The sequence below is a fragment of the Prosopis cineraria genome, unplaced genomic scaffold, assembly GCF_029017545.1.
Source record: "Prosopis cineraria cultivar Desert tree isolate PC_DT_omini unplaced genomic scaffold, ASM2901754v1 PC6, whole genome shotgun sequence".
NCBI lineage: Eukaryota > Viridiplantae > Streptophyta > Magnoliopsida > Fabales > Fabaceae > Prosopis > Prosopis cineraria.
In genome coordinates, this window is record NW_026555337.1 from 650,167 (window position 1) to 678,118 (window position 27,952).

General features: G+C 38.0%; 5 protein-coding genes across 10 annotated transcripts; 3 read left to right on the forward strand and 2 right to left on the reverse strand.

Annotated features, from left to right (window-relative positions):
• Nucleotides 1-1,197: 1,197 nt before the first annotated feature.
• Nucleotides 1,198-5,177, reverse strand: LOC129313633 (uncharacterized CRM domain-containing protein At3g25440, chloroplastic). The gene is given in 5 exon segments (XM_054956898.1): nt 1,198-1,934; nt 3,433-3,511; nt 3,513-3,832; nt 4,396-4,729; nt 4,976-5,177. Coding segments are annotated over 5 exon segments (1,314 nt in total). The 5' UTR covers nt 5,056-5,177; the 3' UTR covers nt 1,198-1,433.
• A 170-nt stretch (nt 5,178-5,347) lies between these two features.
• LOC129313634 (protein FAR1-RELATED SEQUENCE 5) lies at nt 5,348-10,613 on the forward strand. Of its 2 annotated transcripts, none has more exons than XM_054956899.1 (3): nt 5,348-5,504; nt 6,882-7,444; nt 10,011-10,613. In XM_054956899.1, coding segments are annotated over exons 1-3 (759 nt in total). In that variant the 5' UTR covers nt 5,348-5,503; the 3' UTR covers nt 10,206-10,613. The 2 variants fall into 2 exon arrangements, with proteins under 2 accessions (XP_054812874.1, XP_054812875.1); XM_054956900.1 differs by having other exon boundaries at nt 9,991-10,186.
• Nucleotides 10,614-11,725: 1,112 nt separating this feature from the next.
• On the reverse strand, nt 11,726-12,729 carry LOC129313636 (calmodulin-like protein 3). Its single transcript, XM_054956901.1, has one exon. It carries the CDS (start codon nt 12,601-12,603, stop codon nt 12,151-12,153), a length of 453 nt encoding a protein of 150 aa, XP_054812876.1. The 5' UTR covers nt 12,604-12,729; the 3' UTR covers nt 11,726-12,150.
• Nucleotides 12,730-17,485: 4,756 nt separating this feature from the next.
• On the forward strand, nt 17,486-22,376 carry LOC129313415 (uncharacterized). Of its 5 annotated transcripts, XM_054956485.1 has the most exons (7): nt 17,489-17,668; nt 19,237-19,692; nt 19,786-20,004; nt 20,086-20,285; nt 21,210-21,247; nt 21,333-21,546; nt 21,980-22,376. In XM_054956485.1, the coding sequence occupies exons 2-6, from the start codon at nt 19,254-19,256 to the stop codon at nt 21,532-21,534; spliced, it is 1,098 nt and encodes a 365-aa protein (XP_054812460.1). In that variant the 5' UTR covers nt 17,489-17,668; nt 19,237-19,253; the 3' UTR covers nt 21,535-21,546; nt 21,980-22,376. The 5 variants fall into 5 exon arrangements, 4 of the variants coding, with proteins under 4 accessions (XP_054812460.1, XP_054812458.1, XP_054812459.1 ...); XM_054956483.1 differs by having other exon boundaries at nt 17,490-17,668; nt 19,786-20,285; XM_054956484.1 differs by lacking the exon at nt 17,489-17,668 and adding an exon at nt 17,693-18,547 and having other exon boundaries at nt 19,786-20,285.
• A 1,366-nt stretch (nt 22,377-23,742) lies between these two features.
• LOC129313340 (serine/threonine-protein kinase-like protein ACR4) lies at nt 23,743-27,949 on the forward strand. Its single transcript, XM_054956336.1, has one exon. It carries the CDS (start codon nt 25,020-25,022, stop codon nt 27,774-27,776), a length of 2,757 nt encoding a protein of 918 aa, XP_054812311.1. The 5' UTR covers nt 23,743-25,019; the 3' UTR covers nt 27,777-27,949.
• Nucleotides 27,950-27,952: the final 3 nt, after the last annotated feature.

The following is a 27,952-nucleotide window of genomic DNA, read 5'->3' on the forward strand; positions in this document are numbered from 1 at the left end:
AGAGAATAGGAAACTAAAGACACGCGACACAGGCACAGCATGAATATCTATCTCCCATGCATTGCCCCTTGCCATTTTACTTTTCCTGCCCTCCCTGATTCTTCCTTCTTTCTTTTCCCTCATTTCACTTCTCAACGCCGTTGAATTTGCTCTTCCTTACAGCATATACTTTTTTCGGTCAGCAACAAAATTCATGTGTTTTTTAGTTGAATCAGTAACTAAAGCATCTTCACATTGTTCCTTATTTATTGTTTGAGTTAAAATATAAAACGTCATTCAAATAAGTTACAGAACTAGTTGAGTTGAATAACTGAAGAATTAAGTCCAATATAAACAAAAGGGCTAGCCCTAAAGTTTAATAAAGACCACGATAAAATAAACATGTCAAAATTCTGCAAGTTACAAACTTTGGATTGTTGGCACAAGAAGATACGATCTCGAGTAATTTCTGGATCCGCAGACATTGTACCCAAATATATGGGCTAATTACAAAAAATGGGAAACTCAGAATAAGAACGTGCCATGAGTTTCATGAAATTCCTAATTCCTCAACAAAACGTGCTAGGTATTAAGGGAAAGGTTATCACTACTCTAACACTATAAATAAAAGATGAAGATACAGAAAAAAAAACAGTCAACACTCAATCGAAGACTCGCATATACTTTTTAACCTTTAGTTTTATCAATTAATTTTTCAGTTAATGATGTAGCTATATTCTTCATGTCGTCATGTAGAGCCTGCACATAATCAGCTGTCGTTCCTTCTCCCTGCATTTTGATATTTTCAAGGATAGTGCAAAAAAAAAAAACCTTTGGTTCTCTTCAAGCTACTTATTCATCCGGTGTTGAATTCCCCGCAGCACTTTTGTCACAAGACTGTTGGATATTATTAGCGAGTTAGCTTGTCTACTTCCTAACTTTGAACCAGGGTTTGTCCTATTGCTACCCGTCTACATTAGCATTATATGCTCACGATGTTTAGCTACTTCAGCATCAAGCATTAAGTGCAAAGATCCCTTTTGGTTTGTGAGAACCAACACTTGTTTCATCAATCTTTTTATCTTTTTGCGTCATTGAATGTGGTAAGAAAACTCAAGATCCTTTTATTATCAATTAAAACTCAACACCTTTAACACACTTGATATTTGTTATTCACCAAAAATACTTATATAAACTAAAATTTAGGATTGCACGTCATTTCAAAAAGAACGCTCGGATTCTTCTATACAAATGCACGGGGAATTTTTCTAATTCTTTGACGAAAGTGAGGTACAGACATAGCATACCATGAATACTATTTTGTTACCTCTCCCCACAATGAAAGGAAAAGAAAAGAAAGACAAACCCTCGTTACAATTTCGCAAAAGCCGCTGCCCTCCAGATTAAGCAAATGGAATTACTAAAAAAGAAGAAGAAAGAAATACAACATATAATCAATCTCTTGTGGTTGGAATTTCTCTGGATAATAAACTAAGATTATTGTAATGGTAGCTGTGTTTGGACATTGATAATGAACTCGGGGAGGTGCCTACTCTGGCAACTTCCATTTTAGTATAACAAGCCCCTCTTTCTTCACCTTTGAAATCCGATAAGCAGTCTTCTTCAGAATCTGATTCGCTAATTGATAAACGTCCATCTTCAAAATTATCTTCAGTTTCCCATAATTTTACATCCGTGGAATCAGCTTCCGTGTCCGACATATCTGTTGAAACGCTATCACTTCTTGAATCGAAATTTCTCTTTTCATTCAGTCCATGATTCCCTTCTATCCGTGAGTTCCAGCTTGGACGTTCCAATATTGACAAGGGATTACGGTCATTTGGGTCACCGTAGAGTGCAACGTGCCTATAATATAGCTCTAATTCCTTCTCGGCAATAGCAATGAAGCGTCTCACTGACTCAAGTGACTGCTCATACTTGGATTTTTCAAGTGCCTGTAGATCATCAAAGCACTTGCGTCACGCAAATCACAAAACTACATAGTCAAACTACACAACACAATCCGCTCATCGGATCCGGCAACCGGAAACAGCTATGACAACCTTGTCTTACATATAATAAGCTACAACACGAAGAATTAACGGCTACAAGTCTTAAATTTCCCCTATTTACAAGTCCTAAGACCAGTGCATTAGTGTCGGCATTTCCAATTATGATTACATAAAAAGATAAACCAATTATCATCACATTTACGTCTTTGTTTTCTCTCTGTATCACTCCTCAGTAGGAACACTGAAACAGAATGACTGCAACACTTACAACACGTAGGGATGGCAAAGTTCCCCAAGTTAGAGGATTCCCGCTGGGACTAACCCATTTGGAGACCCACATTCAGAGAATTTTTACTCATGGGGCAGACAGGAAAAAAATAAAAATAAAAATAAAAAAATCTCCCAAGGATAGTTTGGGGATAGGGGCAAAAGTTATATCCTCAGTCCTGTAGGGTCCTCGTCCACATCGAGTTATAAAAAGTATTCATCACATTTCTTTGTAAGTGTATAAATGTCTCCTCTAGTCATTTCTGTTATATTAATACATATTTTAGTTTAAAGGATTAAAAAAAAAAAAACCTAGAAACCTTCTCCCATGTTTATTTTGTTGCCTTCCCCGCCTCCCCATTATAATATTATCATAATATACAATCCCGAGATTTTAAAGTTCGCTAATCATTGGAAGTTATCTCACTTGTATAGGAAGATGCTTAAGAGAATGCAAAAGGGACCCCAGTCAGGAGATTTATTCTGAAACACGGTGTAATGGGAAAAGGATTAGATCAAGACTCTATAATTTCATGAAGGGGATAAAAGCTACAGTTCAGAAGCTTATTCGCATAAAAAACAATCATGATAGCCTCTTTTAATCAGAAAATGACGCATGCAGACCTAAATCTGTTGTATGCACTATGCAATTAAAAATTAATCTCCCATGACAGAAAAGGAAACAAACAGCAGTTCAATAAACTCTAAAATGACGCAACTGCATGGGCGGCCACAAAGAGTCAAAAACTATGCTGAGGTAGGTTGCATAAACATGCTAAATGATTAATTGACGCTTGCCTAATAAGTTCAATTACCTAGATCTTCTATATTTGTGGATAAGCGTAAAAGTGAGCCAATTAAAGGCACCAAACGAGATGCACGTATTAGTTTCATTAAATGGTTCACTATAAGAACTGTTTTGAGCACAGAAACTCATTATGAAAATTCACAGTGATGCTTTTAATCAATGCAGTTAAAAGAAAGCAGGGAGATAAATTTAGTGTCACTTAACACAGTAGTGACATTGTAAAGAGAAGTCTTTTGGATACTGTCCTGAAGAGACCCCTTCTGGAATGAAAAATGCAGGTAATTTTTGACGTGTAATTCAAATGGAAATACTTATAAGATCAATTAAAATGTCTATGCATTTGAGATAAAGATTATAGAAGGTCACCTTTTTCTTGGATAATGTATCTACTGGCGACATAACCTCAGGCTGTACATAGTTCTTTCCTCGATAAAATATGAGTGTCATCTCCAATTATATGAATTGGAATGCCACCACTCAATCTGGCAATTTCCTGTGCATACTCATGCACTTGGCTGGGTTTACAGGGCTTGCAAATGACTTTAACAGTCTCATGTCTCTTCCAATGCATGTGCATATTAAGAATTACACCTCCAAATAATCCTCTTCTTCCAACTTGTAGATAATTAGTGCTTTTCTGAGCCATTTTCTTCAAATAAAATCGTTCTTCCCCAGTCAAGCCATCAGGTTTTGCCAAAGGGCCCTGAACTCTGGGAATTTCATATCGCTTGAGTCTTTCAATAAGCATTGCTTCCTTAATTTTGGCCTGGGGTTAAACCAGGTACTTAGACATCATAGTTGGAATGCCTAGGCAAATAAGAACTTCATGAAATATATAATTATCAATTTACCAATTTACTGCAGTAGAATTTTCTCTCTTTTTTTGGGGAAAAAACTTCAAATAGGTACAATGGGGGCAAAAAATATGTTCAGACCGGCAAAACAATACATGACCGGGGATCATATCTCTACACTAAGGAGAATGCAATAATGCGTGTCTTAAGTTCAGCAAAGAACTTTCCTGTTCATGACAGCTAAGATTTTCAAATTAGACAATAGTGCCAAAGAAAAGCATCTATTTAAGAGAAAATATCAAGCCAATTATCAGTCCTTCAGCATGTCACGGTATGGTTAACTTCCAAGTAGATTCCAGGAATCAAAAAAAAAAAAAAAAAAAAAACTCCCTCTTCCAGGAGTGACTCAGTCACATAACCTATCAATTATCAGTGCAAGCAAATAAAATGTTAATCAGAAAAGTGAGCAAATTAGAAAGTTCTTTGCAGCAAAAGGATCCGTATTTATTAGGAAAAAGAGAATCTTCGCGCATACTTTTTCAATCTTGTACTTGATTCTCTCTTCTGCATCGGCGAACTTCTGCTTCTTCTTCCCCTTGACACCAAGCCGACGAGGGTCCTTCTTATTTGCCGCTTTTCTCTTCTGCTTCTCTCTCTTCCTCTGTTGCTTCAACCTCTTTTTGGTCTTCCATTTCTCTTTCTTTGGAGGGTCAACCTCGTGAGTTTCGAACTTAGTTTTCCCCCCCGATATCACAAGGTTAACAGAACCATGGCTGAAGTTTCTGTAAACAGATGCAGGGGTTTGCTGCTCGAGCGGGATAAATTGTTTAAATGGATAGCAAGTCGGTGTTTGAGTTCTGACAACTGACCTAGAACATGGAGGAATTAGCAGGGAAGTTGTGAATCATTGCAGAAGAAAACGAAATGCGCATAAATATATTCTACGCCATTGTTCACAAGTCTCTATTACCGTCAATTTTCTGTAACGCTGGCTCAATATCGAGAAAATAAGCTAAGTCAAGCTAGGAGCTCAAAGAAATAAAAAAACACAGGTTCCTGAAGTAGAAAAATCGACTGCTTAAATACGTAGAAAACATCATGCAGAAAGAGAGAACCTGAGAGATATCGAAGCAGAATATGGAATTTTGAGAAGAGAAGAAGCTCTTCGAAGGCTGCGAAACAGAGAATTCGCCATGGCTGCGTTGAAGCGTCAAGAAGAGACTCGGGCGTCGCACGTCGCTGGAGGGGAGGATCAGCACCCGTCACATATGGACCGGGTGGTCTAGTATGGGCCAGATCAGGCTGACATGAACACGATGGTCTGGTAAAGGCGTAAAGTTATTGGCCCAAAAAAAACTTGCAAATCTATCCATCCATAATTTATATATCTATATATAATTATATATTATATTCTATTAATATTTGCAAAAAAAACAATTGACCACACGATGAAGTTGACTTTTGCAGAAGAGCTTACCAATAGTATTTTGACATGTAAGGGGAGACTTGAGCCTCCATATTTCTTCCCTGAAGCTCCCACCCCTGTATCTGCCCTTCTTGGCACAGGAGGTTTTTTTCTTTTTTAAAAAAATAAAAATAAAGCAGAATCAGAGAAGTTTTCTAAAGACAATCGAGGAATTTTCAGTGAGTTTTTGTTTTACGTTTCTCAATTTTCATTATTGCTATGAGAATTCTTTTTTGGGATTCATGTCAATGGAATTTCTAGGGTTTTCTTGTGTTGTGGTGCATGAATGAATTAAATGCTTGAATGGCTTGGTCTGTTGTCACCTAGGAAGCGATTTAATCCTGCTTCTTTTCTTCTTTGCAAAGAGTTTCAGAGGGAAGTGGTGAACACCTCGAAGAACTGGAGATTTTGTTTTTCCCCCCTAACTTCTGTTAGCAAGATACAGTCTTTCTTCTAATCTTCTTTCTCTTTGCTTCACATCATGTACTCCCTCTGCCATAGTCGAAAGGTTTGGATTTCATTTATGCTCTAATAAATCTCTCCGTAGGCTAGGGAACTCATGTTCACGCAATGAGTCGTGTCTGAGGAAATTAGTGGGGAAAATGAATGGAATTCCTTTATTTGGGACCTTCTACTTTGAGGTTTTGACTGAAACTTTATCTCATGGATGGTGGTAAGTTTAAGTTGATCGCTCTGGAATCTGAATTTGAGTTTATTTGGTGATGCTATGTTGGGACACCGCTTTGATCCAGACTTGTGTAAAGGAATAGACTGCACTCAGGTGCACGGCTTCTTGCTGACATATTTCAATTGATCTATATTTTCTCCAATTTCAATGGTGACTTATTAGCCAAAATTAAATCATTATTGGGAAACTGTATAATGCATCCATACCTTCATCTTTGGATATTGATGAAACTTTAGATTCTTTTTTTCATTCGAAAAATATTATTAGTTATAATTGTTGCCGCGCCTCCTTTCTGTTACCATTTTTTGGAGTAGGACAAAGTAAAATGCAAGAAACCATACGACCACCATAATAATTGCGTGATGCCTATTTTGACACGACTCTAACGTCATGGAATTTATCCATGGATTGATTTCGTTTTCAGATGAAAATGGGTTACTGCATTGTGCCCGGATTTGGTGTTGTCGTCATTGACTCATTTTACTTGTTTGGAAGCAAAGAAGGGGGAGACTTGTTAGGAGCGCCATAATTTGGCACGTTTGACTTTTATAGAATAAGGAAATCTTCAAAAAGACAGAAACTCTGCCTTCATATTTCCTGGGGATAAGGTGGCCATTTTCTGCAGTGTGATGATATATTTTAGCTGTTGTAGAGGAGTGTGCTTGAATAGTTAGTGTGAATTAAAGGCCCTCCTTCTGTGTCATCAACTTTTATAGGTGTCTTTATTTTCATTGACACATAAATGTGTGTTTTGATTCGTTTCAATGTTAGTAACTTTTAGTAAAGAGTATTCAATCAATTGCATACGCTGTTCTCCACAATATTGCTCTGGCATTGATAATCTTATAGCAGATCCTTGTTGCTGCAGTGGAGTTTGGAATTGATGGCTCTATTCATGGTGAGACAGTAGGAAATGCTATCGTGAGGGATGTTAGCTGTATAGAGGATGAAATCAAAACAGGTGGTAGTTCAGTTGAACCAACTTATAAACAGGATCAAAGTGATACACAGGCTCAAGATTCTTCTGGGGGGGATACAATTCCATCAGCAGTTCCTGCAGTATCAGTTTTTTCAGCTGAGGAGCCCTATGTGGGTCAAGAGTTTGAGTCTGAAGCAGCAGCGCATGCTTTTTATAATGCATATGCCACAAATGTTGGATTTGTCATACGTGTAAGTAAACTCTCTCGATCAAGACGTGATGGGTCTGCTATTGGACGGGCACTTGTTTGCAATAAAGAGGGTTATAGAATGCCTGACAAGCGCGAAAAGATTGTAAGGCAAAGGGCAGAGACAAGGGTTGGCTGCAGGGCGATGATTTTGGTCAGGAAAGTAAGTTCTGGTAAATGGGTAGTTACAAAGTTTGTTAAAGAGCACACACATCCTTTGACACCAGGAAAAGGTAGAAGGGATTGCATTTACGAACAATATCCGGTCAGTACTCATTCTTTGATTCTTAAAACTAGTATATCATTTAGCTCAAGTTTGTTGATTATCGGGGAGAAGCTGAATAAAGGAAATTTTTTTTTTGGGGGGGGGGGAGCTGCTTATTTTCCAAAATCAGAAGGCATTATTATATAATTGCTTGAGCTTCCATTTTATTTTGGCAGTTTACTCGATATCACACACTCCAATTATGTATCCATAAATATGCTGAAATATGTTCCTGCCTTATTTTTATTTAGATGAATCCTTACATGCACGCTTTTCTAGAACATTAATCATAAGTCATGCTGATAGCCTAGAACATTTCTTCATTGCTTGCTATCTCTTGTAAAATCCATGTTTGACAATGATCTTGGAAGTTAATTGATGGAGGTTAAGATAATAAAGCATGCCTAAATCTACATTGAGTGGTGATATGTAATCTATGGGGTACATAAATGACTTAGTTTTTCCACCTTAACAGCTAGATTTTGGGTGAAGGTTCCCCATTTCACTTATGTGGGCACCATTGATTGTATTTTGCAAACTTTTGGAGTTGTATGATTTCCTCACCCTGACTGTATAATTGGTATTTTGTTCCAAAGCTATAAAATTGGCAATTCACTGTCTTCCAGCCTGCTAAGAAATGCTTTGGGGGGTGGGGGTATTTGCTTGACGCATTCAGAGTACATAATAGGGGTATTTATATCTACCTATTCTCATGTATTGACTCGTAATGGTCTATACCTTTCATCCCCTCTCCCCTTTTGTTTTTGGCATCATTATCTTTCATTTCATTCTATCAATAGGCTTGTGTAACATATACACCCACCTAAAAAAATCCTCATCCACAAGGATTGTCCAAGATGGTGGAGCAAAGAAAAGTCCTGAAGTTGTTGATAACCAGATCTTCCCAAGGAGCATCATCAGGCTGGGTTTGCTTCCATCAAACCAAAACTGGATTAATAGACAAGTGACTCCTCTTGTCAACCTTACAGTTCAACATTTCTTAGGGTTCCAAAGCAAACTGACCGTTTGCATCTCTGATAGGCAATGTAGTGCTGACTGGTGCCCCTGAAACCATATACTTGCTGAGAAGAGAAAACTTGAAAATGGGGTGAACCTGGGTCTTTGTACTGTGGTAACTCTAGCTCATGAGCTTCCTTCACAATCCTCTTCAAAATTTTGATAGGACCAAAACATTATGCTGCCAACTTGTGAAGGGAAGAATTGTCAGTGTGGTTTTTCCGAAATGGATGTTATTTAGTTATCTCAGAAAAGCAAGATCACCAACATTATGCTTTCAGTCTGCTTAACTGAGTAGTGAGTTCATGAGCAAGCAAACACGATCAACCACCTCAATAGATATAGGGACAGAAAGCGATATGCGCTAATCAGTGATTCCAAAATGATTCACTAATAGTTGTTGACTGACTCATATCTTAATGTCTTGGAAGGTTCAATCAATTGTAAAAAGGGAAGAAAATATTCATAATACATGTGCATGAATGTCACTTGGAAGAGGGGAATCATTCGGGACTAAACTTATGATTAGAATTCTTGGGCATAATTGCATCATCGGGTTAGTGAGTTCTAGGTGCAATATATGATGTATATGGTGGGTATGAGAGGACTAAAATAGAGCTTGCCCATGATTTCTAGAGAGCGGGATTAGCGAATGAAGATTCTACAAAGCTATTTCTGTTTAATGTCTGTTGTTTTATTGTGTCATCTATTTTTATTGTGCTCTTGCTCTAGTTGCTTTTCCATTACTGGTGACCTGATATGCATGGTGATGATGAGTGACTGAGATACAAAGAAAGTTAGAAAGGGGAAGGGGGCTAGCATCCTAAACCTAAATCACAACACCCAGAATAATAGGATTATTGCTAAACAAATACATATGACTTTTTCTCATATGAAATAGAATCATCATCCATGTGATTATTACTTTTAGACATAAGGGAGGAACAGTCGTGACTGTAGTCTACTTTCAGTGAACCTTTCTATCAGCAAGTCAGATATTTGAAAATTTATATATAGATGACCAGCAAGAGAATCTAGTTTTTAGTTGTCAGTTGATGTCTGGAGTTTAAGAGTTGCACTAGACCCCGAAAAGCTGAAAATGGATGAAGTTTTTCTACTCATTACTAAAACCTAAGTCAAGGACATTACACTTTGGTGAAATTCATCAAACAATCTTAATTTTTTTGTATTAATAAATTCATCCATCATAATTGAATGCTATAAACGAGGTAAGGAATTAATTAATAGAAGCAAACGTCCGGAGAGAATCCCATATCAATGTTCTATGTCTATAGACATTGATTAACGGCATGATGAGTGTTATAATACCTATACTAATGCATGATTGATAGAGCCATAGCACGTTATGAAAATATTGACAAGTTCCCTGTATTAATACGCATGCTCGTTTCTGTGTTTAACATTGCCTAAATTATCGATTTAGTACCCCCCCCCCCTTATTTTTTGAGGGTGGGGGGGGGGGTGTGAAATTCAGTACTGCTTTTTAGCTCTTTTTATGCTTGCTTTAGTTTTCTAATGCTGTTTGCAGAATGAACATGATAAAATTCGGGAACTCTCCCAGCAGTTGACTTTAGAGAAAAAGCGAGCAGCAACCTATAAAAGGCATCTTGAATTGATATTTGAGCATATTGAGGAGCACAATGAAAGCCTTTCAAAGAAAATACAGCACATAGTAGACAGTGTGAAGGAGATGGAAAACAAAGAACCACAGAGTCATAGATAGGGCCAACTTTCAACAAGTTAGTTTTTGATATTTATTTTTTTCACTGGATGAAACATGAAATCAACCGCTGGTTCAATGTCGCAGGACAAAGCATTTAATAATATCTGATAATTGCTGACTTGCGGTATCTGCTGCGGTCCAGTCCAATTCTAGTTGTCAGGCGGTTCTGTACTTCAGTTTGTTTGGTTTTTATAGAATTTATTTAGTTTTTCCCTTTTAATTCCATGGTAATTTTCGCTGGTAGAAGAATCTAGTTGAGTCCATGTACAGGCCTTGTGAGTCCTTTCTTATGAAGTTTGTCTAACAACGTATTGACAGCCATAACGGGCATTTAAATGCCCTGATAGTGTTGAATCATTCCATTGTTGATTTCGTGAGATTTGATTCAAGGCTCCCTTATTATGTATAGCATTCGAATAATCTGACCTCGTCCCTCTTTTCAGATATCGGATAATGGTGTTAGACTGAGAATGCCCGCTCCGAATGTTTATATTTCCTTCAATGACCTAATTCGACTGTGTTATTTGCTTCTAGTTATCACGGTTGCTTCATGCTTGCTGCAATCGACCTGCATCAACAGTTCAAGTTCTCAACAAAGGTTTATTGTAAAGAAAATCAAATGATAAAGTAATATCTACATTAAAATTCCAAGAACTCGAGAATAAACAGCTTTTTTTTTTCCTGAGAAATTTCCATGGATTGAATCCTGGAAGATCACTGAAATTGAGACAAGTCCCTTGTTCAAAGAACAATCATAAAGATATTTAATAAGTTATCACTATCGAAATCTTCACGTTAGCAATGATATTTGAACCAATAACTTTATCACGTCTTTACCAATAAAATTAACTCTGTTGGCAAAATAGACACAAGTTTCATGAGAAGGGTTTTTTTTTTTTTTTTTGGATATGCATATAAACCAGCAAAATCATCCGCTTAGATAGTAGTTCTAGAATAAAGGTAAGAAAGGCAAGAAGATTACAAAAAAAGGAGAAAGTTCAGAAAGGAAGTGTAGCTTTGTTTATTAATATTATGCAAGATGTTTCGCAACTCATTAGGATCAGAGGAGTATCTTTTAAGTTGGTAGCTCATAACATGGCACAACCGACAACATTCAGCAATTTTCTAAGGTTTAGCATATCATTTTTACTCATTCTTGAGAGCGCCGCTGAGTCCATTCCTTAGTATTCACCGTATTGTAACCACCAGCTTTAGACATTTTCAAAAGTGGTTTTCCGTTGAACCCTAAAACTTCATAATACGCTCTGCACTAGGAACAATCAAGTAAAAAGGTTCAGTTTTTACGGCGCGAATTTTCTACATGTACGACAATGTAAAGAATGTTTTCGATCGGATATAGATGAATAGAAAAAGTAGGATAATAGATGCAATACTTGATTACGAAACATGAGTCTGGTATACAATTATAAATCTTATATTTTCTTGCGTTATTCTCTTTCCTAATGAATGCTATAAACAAGAACGATCGAGAGGGAGATTTTTATCATTCTCAACGTGAATTTGCTGCTAAAAGATGAATGATCCAAATCGTCAAATACAATCCATGAAAGTATATCAAGTGGGGAAACAGAAAAACAAAAGCCAAGCCAATGAAATTGGGATATCAAAATCCGGCACCAGCGGTAATCAACAAAACGGTTATACAAACCGAAAACAGAACCTGTCAAAAAATATTTAAAAAAGAAAGAAAATAACACATTATAGGGTTACGGCAAGCGCTCGCTCCCATTCACTGCCCTTCTCCCAGTTCCCACAATTTCCAGGATTCATGGATTCGCTTGAACCATCTAACCGTAAGATGCAATCTTGATGGACAACGCATGCACCTTGGTCTTTGATTTGAAGCACGAACACGAATTGATGATGATGTTCATTGCGATGAGCGGGTCAATTTTTGGAGTATGTACAAGAAGCAAGGAACAGGTTAGCCGAGAGCACCGAAGCCACCTCCCTTCATCATTTGCTTAAACTCGCTGTAATTGACCCTTCCGTCTCCATCCACATCCACCTTCATTATCATCTTCTTGCAATCTTCCATCGCTCTTCCCTGCTTCAACCCGAGCGACGATAACACCGATCTCAATTCGTCCACGGTGATGAAGCCGTCGCCGTTTCGGTCGAACACGTCGAATGCCTCTCTCATGTCCTCCTCCTCATTCCGTTCCTCCATGATCGCGTGGTACAGCTCACCAAATTCCTCCATGTCCACGCACCCGTCTCCGTTGACGTCGATCTTGTCGATCATTTGCCTTAAATCCTTGTCCGGGATGAACATGCCGAGGCTCTCGAGCGAGTCGTTGAGCTCCTTCTGCGTGATTCGGCCGTCCCCGTTGCGATCGAACATCTGGAAAACGCGCTTGAGCTCAACGGGGTCCATTGTTGAGGAAGGCACGGGGATGGAGTGAGGAAGGAATTGAGGCAGAAGCTTTTGAGGGAGCAGATAGAGGGCGAAGGAGAAGGATTGAGCAAGTTTGTAAAGAATTGGGGGGGGGGGGGGTGGGGGGAGTGGTGACCAAAATGGTTGGCACCAGAGGACGAGAGAAAACGTGGCTGAGAAAAACTGGGAGACGAATTTGGGGGTCTAAATAGCCAAGCCACCTGGAAAAGCCAGAGCTGTTGGGTTCCGTTTCCATTTCAAATGGCCAACGCAGGGACGAACAAGTCACCCTCCGCCGCTCCTGCATTCTCTTTCTAAAATGATATTACTATAATTACTTCAAAAATTCAATATTTTTAATTTAAAAATAACATAATTTTAAACCTTATTGTTTAGATCTCTGCATTTTTTTTTGATATTTTATATCCTACACTTTTATTTTATTTTTTCATGTTTTGAGTTTTTATGACACTGCTTATAAAAAAACTTAGAACATTAAAAAAAATAAAAATAAAAAAATTTAAAACACTAAAAAAGTGCGAGAATTTATAATAGAGTTTGAATAAAATGCACTAATCCAAAAACATGCACTAATAAGAGTCGGGTGAACTTCACAGCCTGGCCTTTTAATTGAAAAGGTGATGGTTAATGCTGTGACAACGGACAAGAAGTGGACGCATTTAATAAAATATAAGGTAATCTTTGTTTTTTCATTAGCACTTTGGCAATCAAAGTTGTTTTTTCAACAGCGTAGGGCTAGTAGTGGTTTACATTTACAGGTGGGGTAGCCATAGGATGAGTTGAATGGCGACGAGGGGTTAGAATTGTAACGTTAACGTGAGGGTAGAGAAGAGGGGCAGGTGGTGGTGGGCAGTTGGAGGGGCATGGGGACAATTGTATGTCAAAAACGCGTTGACAATGATTGCACCGCTGGCTGGGTTGCATCTACAAGCAAAGGTTACTTATTGCTTACTATTGTTGACGCGTTGAAAACGACAACAGAGAAAGGGAAGGCTTCTGCATGTGCTCCTTGTGTTGTGACTTGTGAACGTTGATGACGGATCTCAATCATGTTTAATTGGGAGGGGTGACGTCCCAGGCCGGCCTAGCATTTCCTCTTCCTCTATTTTCCTTATGGCTTCTACTATATTTTTTTAATTTATTTTCCCCGTCTTCAGATATCACGTCTCAAATAACTCATACCCTTTTCCTTAAAAAATATAAAATATTTTTAATTAAATTTTATCTCTCAATAATATAATTATCTATTTTTAAATTAATTTTATTTTTTTATATTTATCCTTATTTAATATAATGTTTTACTTTAAAATAAATATAAAATAATTTAATCAATAAAAATGCTTTAAAATAATAATAATTATATTATAAAATATTAAAAATATAATTATTGTTTTTCTTTCATCATGGGTAGTTCTTAGCTGCTTAAGAGATTGGACCCTCCACTAAAGTCTAAAAAAATATTATTGTAATCCGTGTTAGTTGAGACGTTCTCATATTTGAAAGCAGAGATTAAAAAAAAAAGTAAAAATAATTATATTTCAAAAAATTTAATTTGCCCCCGCTACTTAATTTCAGAGTCACGCTACTAAAAACAATTTGTGTCTCATAAAAATATGCATGGCACGACGGAAGCAACAACGAAATTAAGAGGCCACTGTCTAATGTGAAGGCCAAGTCAATTTTTTTAAGATTAAGTAACAAGACCCTTTTTTATATATAGATCATATGCATTTTTAAACACACGCACGCGGCAATATAATAATCCTGTATTTGTAGAAACATGTAAGTATTTAAATACTAGACGGATAGAAGTGGTGATGCAAGAGTAAAATGAGCAGAGTGAGCAGTGTCCGTGGCTAATTAACGGACAAGTACTTGCCTTACTAATTGCTATAGTTGGTGAGGTGAGGTAGGCTACGTTATTGTGTTGCGATTCAAATGACGGAGCTTCTCCGGAGTCAAATGGCAACCCCACGCAATCCTGAATCATCAAACGCATCTCTAATACTCACTCTCCTCATTTTAGCCATCTCGTTATGTGTTTTCATAATTGGATACCCACCCACACATTCATCAGGTCACACATGCATACAAACCATTTCTAACTATCTCACCAAAATCAATAACAATAATTAATTAAATTATTGATATTGTCTTAAAAGAAAATAAATATTTTTACCTTGTTTTTGTTAAATGCATCATCTTTGAAATTATTTTATTTCTTATTTGCAACTTTTTTATTCTATTCCTAAAATATGTAAAAGGATAAAATTCAATTCAAAGTAATTAATTAATGATGCATTTTTTTTAATGGAAAGTGACATATAAAATATCAATATTTTTTTTAAAGGTGATTTATATATAGCGACTTGTAAAAAGGAAAGGCAGCAAATATATTATATCCAGTCTTTACACACACACACACACACAAAAGACATTTGAATGAAGAATTTTGAGGCCCTTTTTATAAGGCACCTCCTTAATTACTTATTGTGATTTTTTTCGTTTTATATTTATTCAATGTCAATTAATAGAGTAAATTTTTTTAATAATATACTCCAATTTTCTTAAATTTATAAGATATTTTTAAATAAGATCTCACATACTAATATAAACCTCATTAAATATTTTATTTTTTTAATACAAAAATATAAAATTTTAAAAATATTTTTCATTTAATATATTATAAAGAAGGAGGGACAATAAAGAATAGTACTGAAATCAGTATGTTTAATTAAATATTAAATTTTTAAAAATATTTTATATTTTACAATGTTCTATCTCTCAAAAAACGTGTCATAACTTGGAACTAGAAGGAGCATTTAATATGACTAATGTAAAGTTGGCAAAAAAAAAAAAACCGAGTAATGTAAAACAATATTTAGTTTATAGATATAGTTGATCAGTTATAAAAGCCAATGATTAATGGTAACCCACCTCCTTCAAGCACGTGAGGGTTTGGTAGGGAAAAAAAAAAGCGTCTAAGGGAAGAAAGAGAGAGGAGAATAGAATTGTATCCAAATAATAAAAAAGAATGAGAAATAGACGGGGGAAGACGGTTGGGTTAACCATTCTTACAGGTCTTTATTTTTATTAGAGGCAAAAATTTACCCACATTAATATTTACTTTATTTTGTTTAAAGCATTAATACTTATTCAACATTACCATGAATCGCTCCCTTAATAAAATTATAAAAAAAATTAAATATCTCATCATAAAAAACTTTGTTATTATCTTCAATTATATATTTAAAGAATTTAACTTGCATGTAGTAGTAGCTTGTTTATCAAATTTCAAATGGCAATATTAACATTTTGATTTTTTACTATTGCGTTTTCAAGAGTTTTGATTTGACCTTATTATTTCTTGTGGCCCGATCATCCGTGACCTTATTAAAAAAATAGAAAAGAAAAGAAAGAGGGGTGGGGAAGATTGGAGAGCCAGCTTATAAGAAGAGTTCGATTCCTGTACACGTGTGCTTGAGCTGTCATGCTTACAGCTGACAGCACGAGACAATACTCGAGGCACCCGAGGAACCTAAATCAAAAAGTGCATAACGAAGCAGCGAAGTTGGTTTGTTTGTCTTTTAAGAGAGAGAGATAGAGAAAGAGAGAAGCTTGCTTTTAGGTTTTTTTTTTTTTTTGGGGGTGGGGTGGGGTGGGGAAGCGTCGCCTGAGAGATTCGAACTCGCGCGGCAGAACCAATGTGCTTAGCAGGCGCGCGCCTTAACCACTCGGCCAAAGCCACGTTTTCTAAAGATTATGCCTAGTAATGATTATTCTAGCTGAAATTTCAATATCACTGCATTAAATAGAGCATGCAATTCAATGAAGCTTTACCGAGTAAGGTGAGTAAGTTGGTTTATCTAGTCTAAATTTTCTCTGTGTTTTTTCCTGGTGGTAAAAAGTAAGAGGATCATGGTGAGAACTGAACGAAAGGATTGATTCATTGTGTGTTTTCTTGCTGGGAGCTCTCTTCCAACTCGGAACTGGCCGAGCTCCTCACACTATCACCATTTCATCTCCTCCAGTGTATGTACATTGGCAAGTTGGATTAGATGCCAGTCTTGTCTTGCAAGTACATTAGCAAAGGCTCGCCAATCTATAGTGAACGAAAAAAATGTTATTAGACAGAAAAAGAAGCAGAACTAGAAGGGGCCGGAAAATAAGAGTCTTATTATAGGACCCAAGGCCCAAGGGAGTAAAGCTGTGACCTAACATAACAGATAAGGGAAAGGTAGTTCGCTTTGGATTGGCCCAGTGCAGGCATGGTTGACTCTGCTCGAGGAGGATGCCAGTCAAATGGATCCATTGGTCCAATTTATGTCTAAAAAGTAACGAGTAAAAAAAAAAAATTGAGTGGGTTGTCTACCAAAAAAAAAAAAGAACTGACTGTGTTTAATGACTTTTTTTTTGATAAACTGTGTCTAATTGCACTGTTCCTTCTCAAAATCTTTTTCCCTGTCAAATTTTGACAAGCATGCCCGTCGATCATGATCAACCCATGCCCATTTCCGAAATTCTAAATTTCTGAGGAGCAATTTTGTTCCTCCCCGATTTATCACTTTATGGAGAGCGCCAGCATCTTGTTCGAAATTCCAACTCTTGAATGAGAGAATCCACCCATCTTCTCAAGCATTTTGCTGGCCGTTGTAACCCAAAAAAAGTAACGGGAGAATCCAAGTTCGTACCTAATCCTCATGCTTGGGCAGCTAAAATCTCAATTCTTATGCTTTCGGTTCCGCGTTAATGCCAGGACCTCGGACCATACATGTGGCGCCACGTGGTCCTCTGCCCCGCTTCAGTACGGCTCTTATCGTCAATGAATGGCCAATGGAACTGTCGCTTATAAAATGACCAGGAGTGCACTCTTATTCACCAAAGTACCATTCTCTCGGGGACTGGCAGCCTGATTCTTCGCCCCTAGTCTGAGTAACATTTTGAGGCCGTCTTTCTCTTAATAGCTAAATTCTTACAGCTACACTTTCTTCTTCCCGTGTCACATTCTCGGCAGCTTCTGTTTCCTATTCAGATCTATGATCAGGTATTCTTCTCGTTTCTTCGCTCTGCTCTCTGTTATTTTCAAATTCATCGATCGGATTTGGACAACTTTCTCTGCTCTCGGAACTAAGCTGTGAAGTAAGAGCTAAGAATAATGCTTTAGTTTCCTGGTTAGCACGTATTTTCTTACTTGAAAGGGCTTAGAGGGACAACCCATGAGCTTGCAACTATTTTGGGGTTTTGTGGGTGTGTGTTGCCGTTGCAGGGGTTTCGGTCAAGTAGTGTGCTTCCACGCATGCTCTACAATGCAGGTCGTCAATGCTTTGATTAGATGATCCATAAGAACTTTTTTTACTTGGCGCAGCATTGTCCTAAAAAATTAGAGAAGGTTGGCTTGGAAGTCCTGATGATGTAGCTTCTCTCACCACATTTTGTTCCCAGCACTAGGCAAATTTGTTAGGATATTAAAATTAGTTTCTGGCTAAAATTGGCTCGAATACTTAACATGATGTCGATGAGCTTGTGAGAATAAAATTTTGGACGACCTAGTTACAAAAACTATGGTAGCATGCCGATGAACCATTTATGCTGAAATCTTAATATATTGATTTATATCTTTTAACGCATTCACCTCTCTAAGCTTCTAGAAAAGAAATTACTTGAAATAGCTTGGTTCTTCAACATCGATTGGGACGGCAAGTTGCCAATTCCAGGAAAGTGACCATCCAGATTGTAGAAAAGACTAAAATGTCGGAATACTTTATGTACTGTTGGGGCTATGGTATGGATATGAGATAAAAGAGATGACAACAAACATAGCAGTGCTCAGCAAAGCTTCAACTCTGTAATATTTGGAGTGTGGAAATTGTTTCTATTAATATTCACTGGGAGGTCACTCTATTAATCAAAATTTTGCGGGGAGGTTAGTATTAACACTCACTCCTGTAATAGTTACTTGAAAATGTCTCAACGCTTCTGTTTTATGGCGCTTGGAAATGTTGATGTTTTCTAAGAGATTATAGAGTTTTCATTCTAGACTGTAGATAATCTTCACTTGATTATGTGTTTTCACTGCCTAGGTATCTGATTTCTTCGAAGTGTAAATCTATCCAGAATCAAGGAAGTTTAATACTGTCTGATTTAAAATGTGTTTACTACTCACCGATCAGATTACCTTGTATAAATGTCCCTCACATTTCACTTAAAATTTATGAATTCGTCAATTGAACTTTTTTCTTGTATCTTACGAAGATTAAGAAACAATCTGTACAAGGTGGTAGAATTCTTCTTTAGCAGATGTCAATTGCTTCATCTTTTGTTCTTGAGAGGAAAATCCTGAAAAGGATTAGTATGATATTAAATTGAACGGTTCAAGTTAGTGTTCGGATTATAAAAACTATGTCAGAGATCAACATGAATTATACATAACATACCTTAGAGAATATATGGCGCTCCTATTGCCAGGCACACACACACACACACACATATATATAAGTGGTTGAAGATATGGATACTTTAAGATGGAGAACTGCTTTATTAATAATTGCACTTTTGCTATCTTTCCGCAATAATATGTGCTCAAGTTCAAGTAATCATGTTCTGCACATGCAGGAAGGTTTTGGCATACAATGAAACGAAAAGCTTTGAAGAAATTGCCTAGAAGAAGAAGAAGCAGCTCTGATAGTCATCCCGACATAACTAAAGACTGTACAGTGCCGAAAGATTTAGCTTCACTAAAAACAACTACAGAGATTCCTCCCTCTTCTTTTGAGTTCTATGTCTGGTCAGACGAGGGAATTAATCTTCATGTTAATTTAAATTCATCCCCTTCTGATTGGACTAACAGGTTTAAAAAAGAGGTTTGCATTACTGAGAATTTGCATCAAAATGAATCCTGGAGTTTTTGGCAGGATCTTGGTTGCTTAGGAGAGAGTTCTACAGAAAGAAAAAGTTCCTTTTTGCAAAATATGAAGTCCAACCCAATTGAAATCCATAGAAGACAGAACAAATCTCAACCAAGCTTCAAAATGACAAATGATGTTACCGGGTCAGATCATCGGGATATAGGTGACAGTTCTTTGATTTCTCATACATTAAAACCATTCAGCATCACTAGAAATGTTGAAGATAAATTAAAGTATAATGAAACAATTGTCACAGCTCTGACTGCAAACATGGTAGACAACTCAAAAGAAGGCCAATCAACTGTCTCTGCTGAACTAGGTTATGGTGCGCACAACAATTTTATGTCTGGATCTGAATCTTGGTCTAGAGATGCATATAAAGATGCGGGTACTGCATTTATCAAGTCAATGTGTAGTTCTTTCGGCAACTCGCTGTCAGATCCCAACAAACTGGAGCGTCAAAATTCAAAACCTGGTAATGAAATTTCTGAAGACTTTACTCAGCTAAATGGTTCTTGCTTTGTGATCCCTGGTGTTGCATGTCCTGGAGTTTCAGTAAGCAGTTCAGCAGATCTTCAAATTTCAGAAGTTGCTAGCTGTCATAAACATGCTTCAGCTTCACTTTGTGAAAATGATGGAACTCTGAATTTAATGAATCCAAAGAAGATGTCATACGCAGAACCGGGTGAACTTGTCAATTCAAGCAAGTTTAATCTGGATACCAATGGAAACAATTTTCTACTTTCTGAAGAATGGGTATAGTGCTTTCTCTAGCTTTCCAGATGTATGTATTCTTTTTTCCCCTCCTCCCCCTCGCCCACTCACTCCTTTTGTCTAGAAGACTTGAGGGAGGGGGCAAGTTTCTTCCAAAAGTGCAGAAGAGTTGGTGTGATTGAAAATTTCTATACTTGCAAATTGGCACTTCGTGTTGTAATATATCAGTGTATTTTACGGATAAAACTTTTTGGTACCTTTAAAAGAATTAAGAAGTTTTTGCTATTGATCTCTACGCTGAGAATGGCAGGTTATGTCTGCAGAAGATTGCATTAAACTGATATAGTATAAATTATACTGTAGTGCACTGTAAACTTCCTTTTCATGCTACTTAGGCTAACTCATATCATATGTGCAATCAACCAATGAAGGATGTGAAGTGCACCAGTAGGTAAAAGAAATGTGTAATGAATCTCATCATCTCATGATTGATACTATCAAATAATAATTACCGTTGCCTAAATCATTCTGCCTCTTGAAGTCAGATTTTGAGATTTGTCAAATCCAACAAGGGTTTTATTTAAGTCAGTTTAGTTTTCACAACATGGCTTGTAATGATTTTGGCATCTTAAAGTTTGACCTCTTGCATGATTTCATTATCTTGTTAGTTGATTATGAATGCGTTGTTCTTCATTTCTTTGAGTGGTCCACTGTGTTGATCCACTCCAGCTGCTGTGAAAAGAACTTTTGACTTGGGCATGTTTGTGTATGTTATGTTGGAGGAGGTGACAGGACATGTGTTCAGGGAAGGAAAAGAACAAAATTATTTAAATATTTGCAAACAAAACAGTTCTTGTCTGGTGATCACCAGCAAGCTTGTTGGCTTGTTGCTCACAAAGTGCCTCGTATTTGTCTTCTTTCTTGTGAATTTACTTGTGTAATATTTGAAATAACTATCGTTTGCAGGAGCTGGGCAAGACTGTTGATGGAAGGGAGAGTTCAGAGTAATCCCTCTTCTCAACAGCATTTTATAATGAGATTTTGGCATTTATGAATTCATTGGAGCTTATGTTTGCCTAATTCTTTCAGATGTTCACAGTTTGATGACCCTCTCAAGAAGTCTGGTCCAGTGTCTGATGATCAGGATTCTAAAGTGGAGCTTTTGAGAAATAGGAAACGGAAAGATTCCAAGGTTCAAGGTTACGGTGCCGAACCTTTTGCAAGGATATTAAGAAGCATGAAGGCGCCTAGAAGATCCATACGCCTAATCTGCAAGTGCAAGGGGCATTAGCTTTTTTCTGATGTATGATTCCAGCATTTAAAATGGATTCTTTTAGAAAATGAAACCAGAACCTGAAAACAAAGAACACCTTCAGTTTTTTTTTTTTTTGGGTAAACAAGAATACATTCAAATTCAGTTTAATTTCAGTGTTCAATGTCTTAAATAATGATGAGAGAATGCATCAAATTCTAATGATTATATTGTGGCTCCAAAATTGTTGTTACTGTACTTTGCTTCTTAAAATTCAAATGTAGGCTTGCCTTCAAGAGCTGTTGTGGTTTTTCATTGTTGACTGTTCTAATAGGCTGATGACTTTCTTTTCGCTTACTAGGAAACGCTATGTTGGCCACTTTGCACCCTTACCCACACAAGCGTGTCCATGTTATTCATGGACAACATAATGCTTTGCTCAATGACTTTTTTATGTCTTAAGGTTTGTTTTTTGGTTTTCCAGTGAGTTCATAAGGAGCCTGCAGCCGCATTTGTTGGCATTGTTTGCCGACTTCTGGTAGAGTTGTAACGTTCTGTTTCCGAAGTGGGAAAGTGACTTTCAGCAGGTATGAACTGCCACTGACCCTCTTTCTATCCCAGTTTCGAGAAGCATCTGGGCAAAGCGGCACGTGCGTTGAGATTAGTAATCCATGAAATTGAACCACTTGTATTCAGGTTGTAAGATAGGGGCTGAGATATTTGTCTCTCATCATTCTATTATTTTTCCTCGTAAATCAGCCACCCATCTTTTTGCTTAGATGGGTCATAATCACTTCAGAATTTAACTTATGCTTGAAGCGTGCGTAGATGAGAAATTTATACAAACAGCTCATATTCCAATCACAGTTTGATCTTGTTGCTGTCTTCTTGGCTTCGTTCTGCAGCCTCGTCTGTTCTGGAACGATTCTGTCACTAAATTTCTACTTGCGATTTTGTAGATTTTGAGCAAAATTATGCAAAACCCTCCTAAGCTGTACCAAAATCATGCAATATCTTTTACCTTCAAAACATACAGAGATCTCCGGAAACAAATAGCTTTACTTAGACTTATATGGTGCTTTTATCGAAGATACAGAGAGGTTTGGACTATTTAAACCTCCACTTAGTTGGCCCAAAAAAAATCTCCACTCAACAAATCAATGCTCTATTCAAGTTTTAAAGATGAAATTATCAATTTAATTATTAAAAAAATGGTCTCATGAAGAAGTGTTTGCGGACTCTGAAGGGAACAATAATAATTAAAGATTATGAATTTTGACGAATTAAATAATATCCTTACTAAAAAGAAAATATTGGAACCGTTAAATGGTTGGCCCATCAAGGGAGGGGCCGAAGAAGGAGGGAATTGACGTCGCCCCAACACGAGGAATAAATTGGGAGAAGCGACATGGAATGAGGGGGGGAAACAAATCCCGAAAATATGGCACGAACAGTGAAATGAAGCAGTGAGGATCTAGCAGAGAATGAATGTAATTGAAGAAACGTCCCTAAGCATGTGCGATTCTGGATTATCACGCGTAAGTCACGTGCCTCAACGATGTAGCAACATAGACGTACATTTTCATATCAAGCAAACCACCACTCCGTCACCGCAGAGGAGAGGCCACTTTTCCAGTGCCACGGGGCAAGCCTGGAAGGTTACGTATGATTGGTGTGCTGGAATGGATTGTAAAGCAACCATATCAATAAGAATAGCAATCATGTTACCTTGTTTGACATGCTTTACACAAACCAGGAATGCTTTCGCATTACCATATTTGGTATGCTAGAAATATGATGGGAACGAAAGAGATATAATTTCAATTGACCAAATTACCCTTTAAATTAAAATATTAGTTATAAAATAAACTGCCCTAATAAGCATGTATAAGTCAAAATTCAAGTTAAGATTTTTGGCATCAATGTAGAAAAAAAGTAATTTAAAATAATTCCAAATAAAAATATTCTCTTGAAATAAAATATAATTAATATAAAAAGGAAAGAAACTTTAAAAAATCGAAAATATTTTATCTTGTCTTTCAGTGGGAGCCATTGAGATTATTATAAAGTCCGTTGAAAATATTTCCTTTCATTGTAATTCCCACGCAGCAAACACAACGACAACGTTAGGTTCCCCCGCTCTCAGTTATGGTCTCTATTGCCTGTTCCCTGCTTATTCACCCATCAATTTCAATAGTAAATCAAGATTTAATATGAAGCTTCCGCATATAGTGGAGCATCACTCCAAGGAACTTATGACCCGTTTGCGGGAACTTATGCATATTAATGTGGTTTTAATGGCCCGTTTGCGGGAACTCGAAGCCCATTGAAGCCATTTGTCAACATCAATTCGAGCCTCTCTCTTCTTTAGGTGGTAGAAAAAAGTGGGTTTCTTCACCGTGTTCCATTGTGATTGATGAAACTATGGTCTAGTATAAACTAGTGGAGCCAGAGCAGCTTCTGTCCCTGCCTAGGGGGAGACATGTCGCTACCCATATCGTGAAGGTAATACTATTTTTACATACATAAGCAATTGATGATCATTTAATACATGTGCTTACCTTTACTATTTTTGGTCCTGTTTTCTCTCTGCCAGTAAAGTGTTATCAGTTAGTTAATGAATATTTTGGACGTTCACGGATCATTATTTATCCTATGTCCATCATCCAAATCAGGGATCCTTCAAAGTTACATGGCATTTATTTTCTACTAATATATTTCTGTGAAGAATCATTAGAGTGATGAATACATGGCAATAAGGAAAAAAGATAGAAACGCGCGATTAAACGATTGAAAAAGGAAGAACGTTTACATGGCGTTGGAATAAGTATAACGGAAAAAAACGTCATCACACACCAACTTCGGGAAACAGAAATAAAATAACAGTAGGATATGAGTGTGTAGTACGTCCATGGTCAAGGGAGCGAGGAAGAATTTAAAATGAAGAAAGTAGGGACGCAAATGTTGTGTTGTTGTGTGTGAGAAGTGAGAGCCCAGAAGCAAGCCGTGCCACTTTCGCAGTATATAGTAATAAAATTAGGGACTGGTGGATCAATGTGCAGAGATCCGGCATGAAATGATCAAACTGCATTTACTTCTCATTTAATGCCTACACCTACGCTCTGTCCATACATAGAAACAGCAGTTTGTGCCATTCAATGCTCTCTCTCTCTCGCCCCGTTTTCTTGCCTGCAACAGCAATGGTCTGCAACCACAACTACCTTCTCCGACCCATCTTTCTCTTTGAGTTCCTTTCAATCAATCCACCTCTCCGCCTTCATACCATGCAACTTAATGAAGACTCCACAAAATCTGAATGTGTATAGGGATCCAATTGATGATCCAGATAATGTCCATTTCTGTATTCTTTTCAGAATCGTTGAAATTACTGGAGATTTTCTGATGGTACGTTTTCTTTTGACACTGAAGTGAGAAGCATGGTTTTCTCATCTGGATTGCATTCTAAACTGGGTTTCTTAGTGAGCAGTATATACCGTCGGTGAAGGTTCCACCTCTTCTATAGCATGGGATTCTCCGTAAGACATCTCTTGATCTCTTTTCTGAATGCGAACCCATGGCCACCTCGGACTTTCTTTGCTCTTTCAGTTTTTTTATCGTGTTCATGCTGGTCTGTTTGGGGTCTGGGTTCCATGTCTTCCATTGCTATCTCTTACGGTGAAAAAGGTTCTGTCTTTTGTGGTCTGAGATCAGATGGGTCTCATACTGTGAACTGTTACGGATCAAACTCAGCCATAGTCTATGGAATACCAACCCATTTCCCACTTCTGGGTCTAACAGCAGGTGATGGCTTTGTTTGCGGACTCCTAATGGATACTTTCCAACCTTACTGTTGGGGTAGCAGTGGCTATATCGAAATGGGAGTTCCGCAGCCTATGACGAAAGGAGCAGAGTATCTAGAAATCAGTGCCGGAGATTATCATGTTTGTGGATTGAGGAAACCCTTGACCGGAAGACATAGAAACATTTCTCTTGTCGATTGTTGGGGTTACAACATGACCCAAAACTATGTTTTTGATGGCCAGATTCAATCCATCTCGGCAGGCTCTGAATTCAACTGTGGTTTATTTTCCCAGAACAGAACCGTATTCTGCTGGGGCGATGATACTAGCAGCAGAGTAATCAGTTTAGTTCCTAAAGATAAGAAGTTCCAGAAGATTTCTGCAGGGGGGTTTCATGTGTGTGGAATTTTAGAAGGGGTGAATTCCAGAACTATATGCTGGGGAAGGAGCTTGAGCATTGAGGAAGAAATTGTGGTGAAACGTTCTGGTCAAGGCAACGTTGATTTGGCTCCAAATGAACCTATGCTCTCTGTTGTGGGAGGAAGATTTCATGCTTGTGGCATCAAAACTTATGATCATGGGGTGATTTGCTGGGGTTTTACTATCAAGGGAAGCACCCCAGTTCCTAGTGGGATTAAGGTATTCGAGATTGCTGCTGGAAATTATTTTACTTGTGGAATACTTGCTCAGAGATCTCTTCTTCCTTCCTGTTGGGGTGTTGGCTTCCCTACTTCTCTACCATTTGCTGTCTCTCCTGGACTATGCCAGCCTAATCCATGTCCTCCTGGTTTCTATGAAGTTGAACAGCAAAACGGTCTTTGCAAGTCCTCGGAATCTCACTTTTGCATGCCATGCAGCGGAGCTTGTCCTGCTGACATGTGCCAGAAAAGTGAGTGCAATTCTACATCCGACAGACGATGTGAATACAATTGTTCTAATTGTTCCTCCCCTGAATGCTTCTTCAATTGCTCTTCTTCAGATTCCAATGCTACCATGGGAAAGAAAGATGAGAAATTTTGGTCTTTGCAGTTGCCAGTGATGATTGCCGAGATTGCTTTTGCTGTCTTCTTTGTCAGTCTTGTGACCTTAACTTCTGTTTTATATGTTCGGTACAAGCTACGGGGGTGCCAGTGTTCCATAGAAGGACCAAACGTGAAGAAACTTCAAGGTAGCAATTCTTCCCTCCAAAAAGAGAACAGCAAGATCGGTCCAGATCTAGAGGAGCTCAAGATAAGGAGGGCTCAAACATTTACATATGAGGAACTTGAAAGAGCAACGGGTGGGTTCAAAGAAGAATCCCTCGTTGGTAAAGGAAGCTTTTCGTGTGTATTCAAAGGAGTACTGAAAGATGGGACTGCTGTAGCAGTTAAAAGGGCCATAATGTCTCCCAACATGCAGAAGAATTCCAAGGAGTTTCATACAGAACTTGACTTACTTTCCAGGTTGAACCATGCCCATTTACTCAACCTGCTAGGGTACTGCGAAGAAGGTGGAGAAAGGCTTCTTGTTTATGAGTTCATGGCACATGGCTCTTTGCACCAACATCTCCATGGGAAAAACAAGGCTTCCAAAGAGCAGTTGGATTGGGTTAGAAGGGTGACAATTGCAGTTCAAGCAGCTAGAGGAATTGAATATTTACATGGCTATGCCTGCCCACCTGTGATTCACAGAGACATCAAATCTTCAAACATCCTCATTGATGAAGAACACAATGCTAGAGTTTCTGATTTTGGCTTGTCATTACTGGGTCCTGCGGATAGTAGCTCCCCTTTGGCTGAACTACCTGCCGGGACGCTTGGCTATCTTGATCCTGAATATTACAGACTCCACTATCTTACCACAAAATCTGATGTATATAGCTTTGGCGTGCTGCTCTTGGAAATTCTGAGCGGCAGAAAAGCCATTGACATGCAATACGAAGAAGGTAACATAGTTGAATGGGCAGTGCCTTTGATCAAGGCAGGAGATGTCACTGCAATTTTAGACCCCGTCCTAAAACAGCCGCCTAATCTCGAAGCCTTGAAAAGGATCGCAAACGTGGCCTGTAAATGCGTGAGGATGAGAGGGAAAGAGAGGCCATCAATGGACAAAGTGACAACTGCTTTGGAGCGAGCCCTTGCGCAGCTAATGGGTAGCCCAAGCAACGAGCAGCCAATTTTGCCGACCGAGGTGGTGTTGGGAAGTAACAGATTACACAAGAAATCGTCTCAAAGATCCTCCAACAAGTCAGCTTCAGAAACGGACGTGGGAGAAGCTGAGGATCAAGGTTTCGAGTTCAGAGCACCATCGTGGATAACTTTTCCAAGTGTTGCTTCTTCTCAGAGAAGGAAGTCGTCGGTGTCGGAGGGGGATGTGGATGGGAAGAACCCAGAAGTGAAGAACTTAGGAAACGTGGGTGGTGGTGACGTTTTGAGGAGTCTTGAAGAAGAGATTGGACCTGCTTCGCCTCAAGAGAGGCTGTTTTTGCAGCACAACTTCTGAGACGAAGGAGGGACAAAACTTTTGAGATTCAATTCTCAATTGCCAAGCACATCGTGTGTATATGGTGTCTGTATCCGGGTCGTTGTTGTTGGTAATTCTCAATTACTTTTCATTTACATAGATCATGGGATGAGACGCTGCAAAAAGTAAAAACTTGACGTTAATTGAGTATTTGG